Genomic DNA, 13,449 nt, shown 5'->3' with positions numbered 1-13,449 from the left:
GCTACTAATATCACGACGCGAGATATGTTAGAAACGAAAAAGTGCAATGCAGCTCGAGATCTAGAATATTAGTGTAATTCTCAGGAATCAATCCCGTTGCATACAATGGTAGTTATATATATAATCGATGGATCCAGGGGTGTCAATGAAACCCGCGCCAGCCCGGCCCGACCCGACCCTAAAATTTGGGGTATTTTGGGGTCGGGCCTTAATCTTATTCGAATATGGCCCTAAAATTTGGGGTTTCATTAGGGTTGGGGTACGGTCGGGCCGACTCATTAACACTCTGGGCCGGCCCACACCTCCCTCTCTCTCTCTCCCCCTTCTCTCTCCTCTCTCTCACTTTCTGCGCACATTTCGTCGGCGATCCTTCGATTTTCCGACACTGATCTCCGCATCCGTCGCCTGGTTTTCGTCTCGCCGGAGCTCGCTCTCTCGCATGAAACTCTGTTCGGAGATCCACGGTGCCTCGTCGTAGCTCGTTCCTCCTCGCTCGTCTCGCTGGAGCTCGCTCGTTCGCTCGCTTGCTCGGATCTCCGCTTCGCCGACGGGTCATGTCCTCCCGAATTCATCTCTCTCTCTCTCTCTCTCTCTCTCTCTCTCTCTCTCTCTCTCTCTCTCTCTCTCTCTCTCTCTCTCGTCTCTGCGAATTGTCTGTAACTAGAGAGAGAGAAACGGTGAAGAAGACAAATCGCGGCAGCTATGTCGGTCGCGCTGCACGGCGGCCGCGGGGTCGAGGTCGAGCCCCCCGGGTTCTCGATTGGCGCTGCCCGACCCTCGGCCTTCAATCCGCTGGAGCTCGACTCTTCCGGCGGTGAGGGGGCGTGGCGGCGCCGGCGCGAAGCGGCTCGTCGTCGGCGGGGTTGTCCTCGATCGAGAAGGACAGCGACGACACCGGGAACCGATCGTCGGGGGGAGGGGGGGAGGAGTAGGAGGAGGACAAGGAGGAGAACGAGGTGCAGAGCTCTTACAAGGGGCCGCTGGAGATGATGGACGCGCTGGAGATTGTTGTCCCTCTGTATCAAATTCATCTCTCTCTCTGTGGTCTCTGCAAATTGTCTGCAACTAGAGAGAGAGAAACGGTGAAGAAGACGAAGAGGAGGAGAGAGAGTGGGAGAAAAGTGTGTGTGTGTGTGTTTGAAGAGAAAAAAACCCGAAACCCGACCCGGTTCGGACCGGCCCGACCCGACCCAGCCCTTGGGGTGTATGCTGAACAGGGTCTTGGGCCGGGTCTGGGTGGGTCAAGCACAACCCTATTGTTTTCGAGTCGGGTCGAGTATCATGAAAGCCCGACTCGACCCGACCCATTGACACCCCTAGATGGATCCTATCATCTCTAACCCTCCTATGCTCCAACACCCGATAAGGTCCGAGTCAAAATTCGGGCGGGCGATTCGGATAAGGTTTCCAAAAAATCGAAATACGGGTCAACGGATTTGGATTTGGATTAGGATTAGGATAAGGATTAGAATTAATTACTGAATGGGATGTAGCGAGAAAGAAGGGGGCTCACGTTTTAAGAAGCGGAAGCTTAAAAACACAAATCTGTTTTAATTAATCGAACATTATTTTTTTATATATTTTTCCTCTCTAATTCGTGTTTTTTTCATGAATATATTTTTTTTGTAGATAATGAAGGGGATATTTAGATAAGGTTTTTTTTTTTTACGAGGGGAGTTGGTTACGAGGGAGGAGAGTCGTACCCCCTCTTTTTCGCTCCCGTCGGATTTCGTCCTCCCAACTGAAAACTCCATCTCTCTCTCTCTCTCTCTCTCTCTCCTCCGCTTTCTCTCTCTTGTGTACCTATATATATATATATATACACTAGCTCGCACTGCACTGCACTGCACGCAGCTTGCACCGATCAGGTCATCACCACCAGAGTCGCAGCGCCGAGGCGTTTCTCTCTCCTCCGCTCCCTCAACCTCTCCCTTTCTCTCTCTAGCTCGCGAAGAGAAGCTGCGTTCTTGGCTCCGGCGAAGAGATGGTGTCGGCTGAAGCGGCTCGGAACGTGGTCGGCATTATCGGTAACCGCTTCTCTCCCGTTTCGTCTATCGTCCTCGCCGTCCTGTCCAGCGTTCTCCTTCAGGTTCTCGCGACCGATGACGAGCTCGGCGTCGCTGATGCGCGCGCGAGTGATTTTCCGACGAGATCGCGTTCTTCTTTCGCGCTGCCGTTGGATGTTTTAAGCTACGGCGATCGTGTCCGCTGTTTTTTGTCGCTGTTCCTTTTTTTTTTCTACTGTTCCTGAAGAGAATGCGATGAGCTCGCTCGGTAGCTAGCTAGCTAAGCTAAGCTAAGCCTGTTTCCGAAACGATCCGTCGTGCATGGCGTTGGATAAGAGGCGAACGCCATGAATGCTTGATCGGAGAGAGCAATACGATGATCGTCTCGCTAGCTTCGCGGTTTTTTTCTTTCTTTTTCTTTTTTTATTGGTGCGCGTTTATCCTGGATCGTCTGTTTGGGACTGGATTTCAAACCATCGTCGTCATGCGTTCTGTTATTTTCTGCTTCTCGATAGAGATGAAATGCCAGATTTGAAGGGGCGATAATAAAGGGAAAACCATCAAAACATCAAACTTTGGTAGATACGTGCAGAAATCAAACTTTCGAGCCCCACTCCGCTTTAGGCACGAAACAACTTAGATTTCGAAAACGTTGGTACGATGCGTTTCGACTTTTGTGATGGAATTCGTGGTTTTTCATTCCTGATGATTTCTCTCTCGGAGAGAGCTTTATTGACTGTACCTTTGCTGTTTCGCTGGGCAGGGAACGTCATCTCGTTCGGCCTCTTCCTCTCGCCATGGTAAACTTCAGCTCACCCTCTTGCTATTTTTTTTTTTTTTTTTGGGCCTCATGGGGATCACGTAGATCGTCGTTATTTAATTTCTTTTTTAACATGCGATATTATGCCATCCTGCTTAGTTAGTAATGTAAATTAGAGTGCTTTATAGAAGCAGAGTTATCTCAATTTGTGAGTGTGGCGCATCACAAGGAAAAAAAAAATTATACGTGAGTGTTACTTCGTTCTTATTTGTGATGCCAAAAAAGAAAATCTATTTTAAGTTAATATTCATGAAGATCATCCGATTTGGTGATTATGTCACTCGGTCAAATGACTCGGGACAAAGCTAGGATTGTAGCTTTACAATTATAGCGGTGACCACCGTAGTGTACTCGAATTTGAACTTGCTAGAGATAACCCTTGGATGTTTTTCTAGGTTAAGTAAGGCATTGATGTTACCTGTACAGTGCTCTCAATTACTAAGGTTTTTATATCTGTTGATTTGCTTTGCAGCCCGACGTTTTATAGAATCATAAAGAACAAGTCGGTGGAGGAATTTCATGTGTATCCTTACCTTGCTACCGTGTTGAACTGCATCTTCTGGATTATCTATGGCTTGCCCTTTGTCCGTCCTGACAGCATCCTTGTCGTCACCATCAATGGCGTTGGGCTCGTGATAGAGCTCATCTACATATGCATTTTCTTTTTCTATGCTCCAAACAAGGGAAGGGTATGTGCTCGTTATGTATTTGAGCTTTATCCGTTCAATTTTTCTTTGTCTAGGTTTTTCGAGATATACTTTCAAAACTGTCTTACCGATATCTTTTCTACTTATACCGTGCTATCCGAATGGAATTCTACTGGAATAAAGTGATAAAAGTTCCAGTTATGCATTTCAAAGTTCCGTACAATAATTGGATATATTCTGTCACTAATTCAAATTTATTCAAATAGAACATTGTTGGTATACAATAATCATAGATGCACCATAGTTAGTCTTGTTCTCTCTTCGTTTTTTTTTCCTGAATTTGGCATTTATTTAGTTTGCTGCTCTTGTAAAGTTTTTCTAGTCAAAGATCGGTGATTATGTCCTGTCCTATCTATGTAACACTCATCCATCAAACTGGAATGTGTCACATATCTTAATTTTCAGTCGATGTACCTTAAGTCAAGGCACTAAGTAATACCGCTTTCTAGGCACTCCAATTTCCAAATTTTGTATTGTACAAACACTCATTCCGTCCTAGGCACTTTGACAAATTTTAGAACAGTACGATTGACAGCTAATGCTCACTTCTTTTTTTTTGCAGAAAAAGGTGGTCTATTGTCTCTGCGGGGAAGTTGTCTTCATTGCCGTGGTGTCACTGGTGTTCCTACTGGTTTTTCACGACCACAAGAGAAGAATTCTCGCCTTTGGAATTATCTGCGACGTGTTCAACATCATAATGTACAGCTCACCTCTTACCATCATGGTACGTACATATCCATCCCCCTTCCCTCGTTGTAAACTAAAACCATATTTTATCAGTTCCGGCAAATGCTGATCCTTTCATTGTCTAATTTGCCTCTTTCTTTTACCTTTGTCTACTGCAGAAAAAAGTGATCACCACAAAGAGTGTGGAGTACATGCCCTTCTATCTCTCGCTAGCCAACTTTCTCAATGGCTGCGTGTGGACTGCATATGCCCTCATCAAGCTCGACGTCTTCATTCTGGTAATTGAAACAAAACTTGAATGTATTGTCAACCCTTTCACTTTCAAAGTCAAGAAGCATGAGAAACGTAAAGAAAAAGCCACATACACGAATAACTTGGGAACAACCCTCCTGCAGATTAGCAATGGTCTCGGGGCGCTCTCCGGTGGGGCGCAGCTCATCCTCTACGGTTGCTACTTCAGGTCCACGCCGCCGCCGAGAGATGAGAAGGTCGTCGACCCAAAGGCTTCTCAAATCCAGCTCTCTGTTTCCAATGGACCAGATAGAGTGTAATCCAGGAACATTACCCCCGAGTCCACAATACCCCCCAACTGCTGCTCTCTGTCTAAAAAATCTGGGCACTTGTCTTATGTTTATAGCCACTTCCCGTTTTTCTGCATTAAGCTAGGGCTGAGTTGAGGAAAAAGAACTTGTCGTAGCAGTGAGTAGATGTTAGAGGTTTTTGACTCTTTTCGGAACCTGATGTTGGTAACCTGTCGGGTTCGTTGCTTCTTAGCTGTTCCTCTCTTTCCAACTCAAAAGTGAACCAAGGCTTATGTTCGCATTTTGCTCTTTAATGCTTTGACAATTTGTAGGTGGGTTTTTCAACTGGAGGGGGTAACGATGTGGTTGGCCTAACATGTTATCTTTCAAAGTTGCGCATATTATTCTCGTGTTCCCAATTCTCAATGTATCCTTTCAACTCAACCTCATTATGGACTTGGGCCAGAATGATAGGAATCTGATCGTGCGACAAGACCCAGCTCGGGCTGAGCCGCTCAGCCCGACAGTAAACATTCTCTTAGCCCAACACAACCCTCCATACACATCTAGTCAACTGTTCTCGTCTTCGAGGTCAAGCCTTTTTCTCTCAGTTAATTGGGCAAATTTGGGATATGAAACAACCAAAAAAAAAAATGTATATATATATACAAAATGAACAGAAACATGAGGAACCTTGGAAAAGTAAAAGAACAAAAAGTGCAGGGACAAAGGCACCGCCATCACTAGTCCTCTCGGACGCAATGGTGAAAGGTTGTCGATCCCCCTCCAACTCCAACAAGAGCAGTGGGAAGATGATCGTCACGGTCTCTAAGTGTGTAAGTGTGCGCATGCCTGTTTTCGTCATTCTAATAATTAATAAAATCATTCTTTGCTTTTCCTATCGGATACCCTCTCACGTTTCAAAACATACAATTTGCATCTCCCTGACCTAAATAGACGCACTTGCAGGCATATACCCCGAAAATCTACACCCAAACCCCTTTCCCACTCTCTTTCCCTGCCCTTTCTCTCTCCTCGCACAGCAATGCAACATAATGACAATTGAGAGACACCCTTGGCTCAACGCCCTCGAAGACACCCTTGCCTGGTGCCCGCGCCCCTCTACAAGCATCCCTGTCTCTATTTAGCAAGTCCATGCTAGCTCGGCCTCGGCCCCTGGCTGGTTACAAGCCTCTGTTACAGGCTACTGAGCACCGCAAACTATGTAGCACAGCTTGATCTGGCCTCGAGCTGACGTAGCGACCATCGGTGGGCTAAAAAATTAGGTCCACCTCCAAAGGAGCAACGGCGATGCGCACAGCGGATAGGGGAAATGTGGCGGTGAGCGTTGAACTAAGCAAGCCTCTTAGGTGAGAATAGAGAGCGTAGGTTGGAATTGGGTTTTATTAGGGTGGGGGCAATTTGGAATACAAACGGCAATTTGATATATCATGTGTGGGCAAGAGATGAAACTTAAAGCCCATCGTAAAAAGGGGGAAATTAATTATGGGTTTTAAAATGTGAAGAAGGTATCTGGAGTTTGGATGGGGTGAAATTTTTTCATTCATTTTGGACGAAACCAAGGTCTTAAAATAGAGCGCAAGAAAGCCGTAAACAATTCCAATAGAAGTGAAAACTGAAAAGGATATTTTAAAATCAAACAGTCAATTTTGGTTCCTGTCCTCTGGCTCTTTCCATTGTTGGTTGCTCAGAGGCAAAGGCGAGCGTAATAATCCAGCTTGATCCGACATAAATGCATGTACAATACAGCCAGATACGAATATACACTACAGAGGCGGAAGTAGATATGGATGGTAAAATCTACCGCAAGTTTTCACTTGATCAACTGCAATATTCAATGTTTAGGCACAGCACGCACAAAAAAAAAAAGAGAGGCTACTATAACCAATGTTTCGGCCGATAGAAGATGAGAAGAAACGGTTATTTCAACGTAAGTAGAGGCTGTAAGGACAGACAGAATTTGGGAGAGGACGACCACCTGTACATTTTCATTCTAGATATCGAACCAAAGAATTGGACTAAGCAAATGGAGTAGACAGACGAGAAGGATGCATGGTATTACCATATACTAAGACGAGCCTTAAAGGTACAGTCTGGAAATAGATGTTCTGTTGTATATCCTATCTTCATTCTTCAAATGATTTTCTAAAAGCCAGAATAGAGATGTTACCATCCTCACTTTGAAGCCTCATGATATGCGTTGCTTCTTTTTCTCCGGTGTCGAGTGTACCTGCGCTTTGATTCCATAGGTCTTCAACTGAAAGTTCTCGAAGGCATCGGAAATCGCTCCAACCTGTAAACAGGGTGGGTAAACAAGCAAAGTTGTGAAGGATGAAATTCGTGAGAAACAGCTTAGCAATTTAAGCGCTACAGGCGAGTTCACCTACCAGCTCAGGCTTTTTGGCATAAACTCTCACGATCATGTCCTGGTAGGATGTTGGCAGCAAGTGACTAATGCGATCATCTGGTATGGTGAATTTCTCCTCACTCTCGTAATCCTGAGAAACTCAAATCATAAGTTCATGTACAAAAGAAGAAATTTACGAAGCCTTCAAATTGGGCAACCACATCCATGCTAGTGCCAACTGAACATGGTAAGCCATGCATCCTACGTTTAGCTCATAGGCTCAAAATGCTACTACTAATTAGAAATGCTACTGTGCCAATTATTCTAGAAAACTTTTTATTTGATCAGACATGCATTGGAAGTGGATAAAATTCAGCAGACCCCGCATCAAGAGACGCCCTTAATTTCTCCTTTCTAATGTGAAAAGTCAATGTCAAGCCAGGAACCTTTTGCCACTTGAGGCATTTAGGGAGGATCACTTGAAAATTGTGAGAATGATCAATTTATAATCTTGGATTAGCAGTATCAAATTTCTGGGCCCGCACTGCTTTGGAGAAACATAAAACTCTTAACAACTACCTCAATTTCAACTAAAGATCTCAGGAACTTCATCATGTTAAGGTTCTCTCTACAGCAAACAAGAAACACAAATCCTTTTGCCCTTTGGTTGTGTTGTTAGTTCAGGCATATCACATAAGTTAGACTAAATCTCTCTGCTCTGGTAGAAGTCGTGAATTTGGCAGTCAAGAAGAAGTTAATACACCGTTGCAAACCAAAATAACTCTTCATGGATGATGAAATTAATTCTTTATATGCAAACATTATCAGGCAGCTCGACATAACTCTTCATGCATGGCATTAATCTATGTTAAGGATAAACAATCACCCACCCAAATGTCTTCTGATTAAAGTGTATACCATTCTACATGTATCAAGTCCTTTCAATGCAAACAGATTATTGCATAGACTGAAAAGATAAGAGAACTGAAATTCAGTATAGTGAAGCTTTACCAGTACCTTGAAAAAGTTGATGCTGGAAGGAGCACAAGCACAAAGGCAGCAAAATGAGAAGTCAGTAAGTCTTGCATATAATATGTAAAAAAAAAAATGCAATACACTTTTTGACAAAGCTCTTCAGGTACCTTACGAGAGGATTATCCCTTCCACGTGTCAAGTCAATCCTAACATTGCTTACAGCGATATCCTCTTCTTTTAGGGTTACTCCAGTATTTTTCTGTTAAATCGAACTAGTTAAACTTTACTATATTGCTCGCTCGGTGTTGCCAACAGAAAAGAGCTCATTCCCATATTTCACCAATCACCCAGTTAAATCTGAACAAGACCTGAGAACAAGCAATATCTTGTGCAGTCACGTCCTTAAAGTGCTCCAATTTGTCCTTTGGAACAGCATATTCATTGCAAAACTGCCACAGAGAAATCAATACTCAAATATGACAATTTCACAGGTAAAAGCAGGAGAGCAGACTGGCTACTTGGACATGATTGTCTATCTAGATTTGGTGCAGAGTACAAGAATCGATCAACTAGAGTACCTACCTGGTACAAATTCCTCCTACGGATCCGCAGCAGCAAATCCCTAGATTCATTAAGCTCTGAGTCTGGAGCTGTCTCAATAGTTTTTATTATAGTGTCGTCTAACTGCAAAAGAAAAATGCATCTTCTAAATGCTGGCAATCGACTATGTATCAATCGGAAACGAATGAAAAACTCAAGAAGACCTTCCAATATTCACAAGGATCATGAATGCAAGATGATATATGTAGATAATCATTTGCCTTCACCAAAGCATCTACCAACATAAGCTCTACTGCCTGCAAAGATATCAAGATGAAAACGTATCAACTCAAGAAGCTGGCAGAGAGGGAGAGAGAGAGGGCTCTATCAATTGAAAGAATCCACGTTAGCACATACCTTTACTTTTGGGTGTGTGTAGACTGTTCGGTAGAGATCAGCACGAGTTGCAAACATCTTGTGGATGGTAAGATCTAACAAATTCTCCAATGATCATAAGATCTAACAGAGCTAAGCATAAAATGTAATGATATTACAGAGAACTGGACAAAAATACTTACAATCCTTGGCGCGGTAGCAAATCTCATCACCCAAGACCCGCATTGACTCCATCAACCTTTTAGATAAAAAAGTTCGAAAATGAGAAGATATATTCTGCAATTCTGCTTATAAGAATGCAGATTAGTAATAGGATTCAACAGATACCTCTGAAACTGAAAGTTGCATCCTAGACCACAAGCTCGGCAGTCTCTCGCAATGTAATCGAACCTGCACATGCATGTGACTCCAATATAGAAACAAAATATTCAACAAATGACTCGATCAAGTAAAAGTTCTTGCAGATCATAAGGGATCTTACTTGTCCACGTCGATCCCATTTCTACCGTTTGCAACAATATCATACAGAAAAAGCTTCTCCTTCTTGCCCTGCATTTACAGATTGCAACGTTATCAGTCAAAATATCTATAGGCATGTGAAAATGAAAATTGTACGACAATAAAGTATCAGGAATCTGCCCAAATTCTGAAGTCCAACCAAAACTTCACCTTCGGTAGTGAATGCTCTGAGCTGGCAAGTATCATCTCCTGCAGTAAAATGCAAATAAATGCTCAACAGAACCTTACATTGGCAATTTATGTGCACTACAGAAAGACATCAATAAAGAAAGCACAAATGTGCTGCAGTCACCTGTATACAATGCGTGATAAGTAAAAGATATCCATGTATGTTCAGTAAGGTTGTATTCACAGTACAAAAGTATATAGCTAATCAACTGTGAGGACTTGCAAACATGCAACCATCAAGCTAATTTGTGAAATATTTATCTCTAGAACAGAACTCAAGTCACCAACAAATCAGAAGACATTTAGCACAAGATTCTTGTTCCATTTTGCTTTGTGAAATCTTTATCTCCAGAACAGAACTCAAGTCACCAACAAATCAGAAGACATTTTGCACAAGATTCTTGTCTCATTTTGCCCAAACCTTCTGAATGAAATTTTAAAGCAGATCCAGAAACAGATAACATTATAGCGTAATGCACCAGACAAAGATGTCGTAAAATAGATGCCTCCAATAAAAGCAGCAAACCTTAACATTCTTAACCATTTCAGGGTCGATGTCGATGTTATGCTCATCAACAATATGGTCAACAATCTTCACTGACATTTCCTCATGATGCCTAGAAAGTAAGATCACATTAAAATGATAACAAGTACTCTGCAGAAACTGCAAAAACAAATGCTTAACAACATGCATCTTTTAATTCTTTGTTATTTGCCAAGAGAAATCAGGGAACAATTTACGAGAAAGAAGTAATTAAAGCAAGAAAAACAAAATCATGCTAATTCTCGGAAACCAAAAGATGTAAAAGTTATTGCCTCGGAATAATTTGCCAACAGTAGAGGACATGTAGATTAATTTAGAGTCATCTAAAGAAGTTCCACAATCTCCCTGCCAGCAAAATGGTGCAAACTACAACTTTCATTTATGTACCAGCCAAGAATCTAGGAAACTAGCACATGACATCAAGAAACTGGAAAACTGGATGGAAAAAACAGCATTAAATATCCTAGACAGTAATTGAACGACAAAGCAAGTTGACCGAAAAAAAAAGAAGGAACAGAGGAAAAGTTCATGCTCAAGCACTGAAATATTTACATTAGTTGGTATAACAGGAACTCAGAAATTAGTAAATATGAAATCTAATAAAAAAGCCTGGAGAATGGACATAGATGCATTCTAATAAAAATGCAAATTACCAGTTGGAATCTTTAAGAACCAAGGGAAGGAACTCGCGTTCAAATAAGTGACTGAAAGGACCATGGCCCACATCATGAAGAAGTCCTACAAGTTGAGTGAACAGATGAATAACATAATAGATTAGTTGTCTAGTTAATTTGAGCACAAGACAGCAATTACCAGCAATTTTAACTGTTTGAATGTCGAAGCGATCAATACCGAGCTCCAAGCCCTGAACAACATAAGCAAATCCAATTCCGTTATTCTATTGAAGTATGAGGATTAAGTATCAACGAATCAAAGATAACACCATCATACTTGATAATTTTTTAGCTTTTGAACAGCTTCACCGGCAAGCCAATACACCCCCAGAGAATGTTCAAACCTGGAATGCACGGCCCCAGGATACACCATGTGCGTCATACCTGAGATTATGCGGCATTCACAGAGGCAGAATTCCCAAATGTTAAGATATGGGGATTTATTTGGAAAGCTAGGATTTCCAGAAGAGATGCGATTCCTTAACATATTTCAGACAGCTGAAGCTGAACAAATGATGGGAATTGACTCATGACTACTGGAAAGTGCTAAAGCTCTAAAACTTATGAATTAACTTGCTGTCAATAAGCAATTCTAGTACGAGTCAGGAAACCATTCGGGTGGAAGGGAGTATCTAATTATTAGACCCGTGTAGGCCTAATAATTACTCTCGGAAGTGCATGGAACTCATCTGTGTTTCCTCCAGAGTACTACCAAAGAGTGCAGTGTGCAGCTTGGTTTTTTCTCTAATGAAAGCAGAACCACAACACCAGGATTTCAAATGATCAACAGACATCAACAAATAGGTCAAAACTCATCCAGTGGTTCTTTATGCAGGTGATGCATGTAGGCTTAACTTTTATTAGCCAAAAGAAGGAACCGAGGACTGTTTCAGGAAGCCAGGAGAAATCGAGACGCTATTTATCATAGCAAAGCATGGATAAATCTAAATTCAGAATAATGTAGGCTCCACAATTAAACATCGAACTCACCAAGCTGTTTCAGGTCACGAAGCCTGTAAAAAATGGAGAAAAACAGAATCGTCAAGCACAGGGTAACTTGGCAATCTATTGAGGCTTCCACAAATAAGACACTAACTTGCCTCTGAAACTGTTCGGTATCGATGAACTTCAACGCAAGCTGCAAGTAGAGACACAACAGAGAAGGCATCAAATGATGTCACATCGCCATCTTCAATCGAACAAGTACTTAACTACAGCACATGCAATCCATGTGAGAAATATAAAAGGAAACTCGCGGAAAAGCACATCGAACAGGCTTTCATAGGTATAAATAATTACACGAGGACAAGTAGACATGGTAAGTCATGCAACCTCTTGCAAATGAAGAAAGAGAAGTAAAAGCACGCCGACGTCATACGGACCAACTTATATCCAGTACAGAGAGAAAGCAAATATTCACTTCGGCTTCGCTAACAACACTCCGATCATCCATCGCAATCTCCAGCTCCGCAGCACAAACTCGCACGCCAGCGCAATCGACTTTGCGGACTCTTCTCCGCGCAGAAACAACTCTCTCGGCACGCAACTCCACAATCCGACGACGCCAGCACCGATTCGCCAATCCACATCCACTCACTCGCACGCGGTTCGGACTTCCACGTCCCGTCCGATCGACCAAACGACAGCGGAGGCGCGAGCGCGCGCACGCGCGCACTTGCAAACAGCAATCGGCGAGAGAGAGAGAGAGAGAGAGAGAGAGAGGGAGAGGGAGAGAGACTTACAGGATCGAGGTAGATGTTGCCGTGGACGTTGTCGTGGACGTGCTTGGAGAGCCGGAAGTCCTGAGCGGAGGCGAAGCTGTAGGCGGGCGAGAGGGAGAGGTCGTCGTTGCAGTAAGCTCCCATTGTCTCTCTTCTCCTTCTATCTCTCTATCCCTCTCTGCTGCGATAGCGAGGGGGGAGAGCGAGACGGAGAAAGCGAATCGAGCGAGACACGGAGGCGGCAGCGGCGGCGGCGGCGGAGCAACCGGAGAACGGCGGAGGCCCGAGGATTTATTGCGGGAATTCGCGGGAGCGAGCCGGCGGTGGGGGGGGGAAGGCGGAGAAGAGCGATGGCGTCACGCGGTTGCGCAGCAGGGTGGGAGTGAGAGGGAGGGAGCGTAAAAAGGGGGAGAAGAGAATAAAGGTTTGCTTGCGTTGCTTGGAGTTCGTGCACTTAACCCTTTTATATTTTAATTTTGGATTGGGAGTGAAGAAGAAGAGAAGATGGCGCCGACGGGGACATTCCACGATTCTGGCACCACGCAACGCAACGCATGTGCGTGTCCTTTATGTATGTCAACCGAATATCCTCGAATCCTGCTGCTGGGGCTCAATCTCATTCCCCCCACAAAAAATAGCCAAAAAAAATCTCTTTAACTCATGACAGCTGTGTAATACATTTATCCCGAACTTTTTTGTGAAGTTAAAAATCCAAATTATGCTCACCAAAACATATTTATCCTAAATAAAAGTCCCGAATTTGCACTTATGTGGCACACATTTACCCTTCGTCAAGATTTCGT

General features: G+C 43.4%; 2 protein-coding genes across 2 annotated transcripts; one reads left to right on the top strand and one right to left on the bottom strand.

Annotated features, from left to right (window-relative positions):
- The first annotated feature begins 1,844 nt into the window (after positions 1-1,844).
- Positions 1,845-5,042, top strand: LOC130140607 (bidirectional sugar transporter SWEET4-like). Its single transcript, XM_056320351.1, has 6 exons — positions 1,845-2,027; positions 2,770-2,806; positions 3,299-3,515; positions 4,096-4,257; positions 4,379-4,498; positions 4,616-5,042. Exons 1-6 carry the CDS (start codon positions 1,985-1,987, stop codon positions 4,769-4,771), a joined length of 735 nt encoding a protein of 244 aa, XP_056176326.1. The 5' UTR covers positions 1,845-1,984; the 3' UTR covers positions 4,772-5,042.
- A 1,507-nt stretch (positions 5,043-6,549) lies between these two features.
- Positions 6,550-12,988, bottom strand: LOC115670383 (uncharacterized). Its single transcript, XM_056320348.1, has 19 exons — positions 12,668-12,988; positions 12,026-12,063; positions 11,916-11,938; positions 11,203-11,309; positions 11,065-11,116; positions 10,905-10,989; positions 10,234-10,324; positions 9,690-9,728; positions 9,502-9,569; positions 9,348-9,410; positions 9,203-9,258; positions 9,042-9,115; positions 8,849-8,941; positions 8,667-8,768; positions 8,453-8,533; positions 8,252-8,343; positions 8,127-8,142; positions 7,150-7,260; positions 6,550-7,055 (listed from the first exon to the last, which is right to left on the bottom strand). The coding sequence occupies exons 1-19, from the start codon at positions 12,788-12,790 to the stop codon at positions 6,951-6,953; spliced, it is 1,419 nt and encodes a 472-aa protein (XP_056176323.1). The 5' UTR covers positions 12,791-12,988; the 3' UTR covers positions 6,550-6,950.
- Positions 12,989-13,449: the final 461 nt, after the last annotated feature.

This window comes from Syzygium oleosum, unplaced genomic scaffold (genome assembly GCF_021117445.2).
Source record: "Syzygium oleosum isolate NSW1041296 unplaced genomic scaffold, Sole_v2.1 Sole_v2.20, whole genome shotgun sequence".
Lineage (NCBI taxonomy): Eukaryota > Viridiplantae > Streptophyta > Magnoliopsida > Myrtales > Myrtaceae > Syzygium > Syzygium oleosum.
The sequence above is the reverse complement of the archived record's forward strand: the minus strand, read 5'-3'. Positions and strand labels throughout refer to the sequence as shown.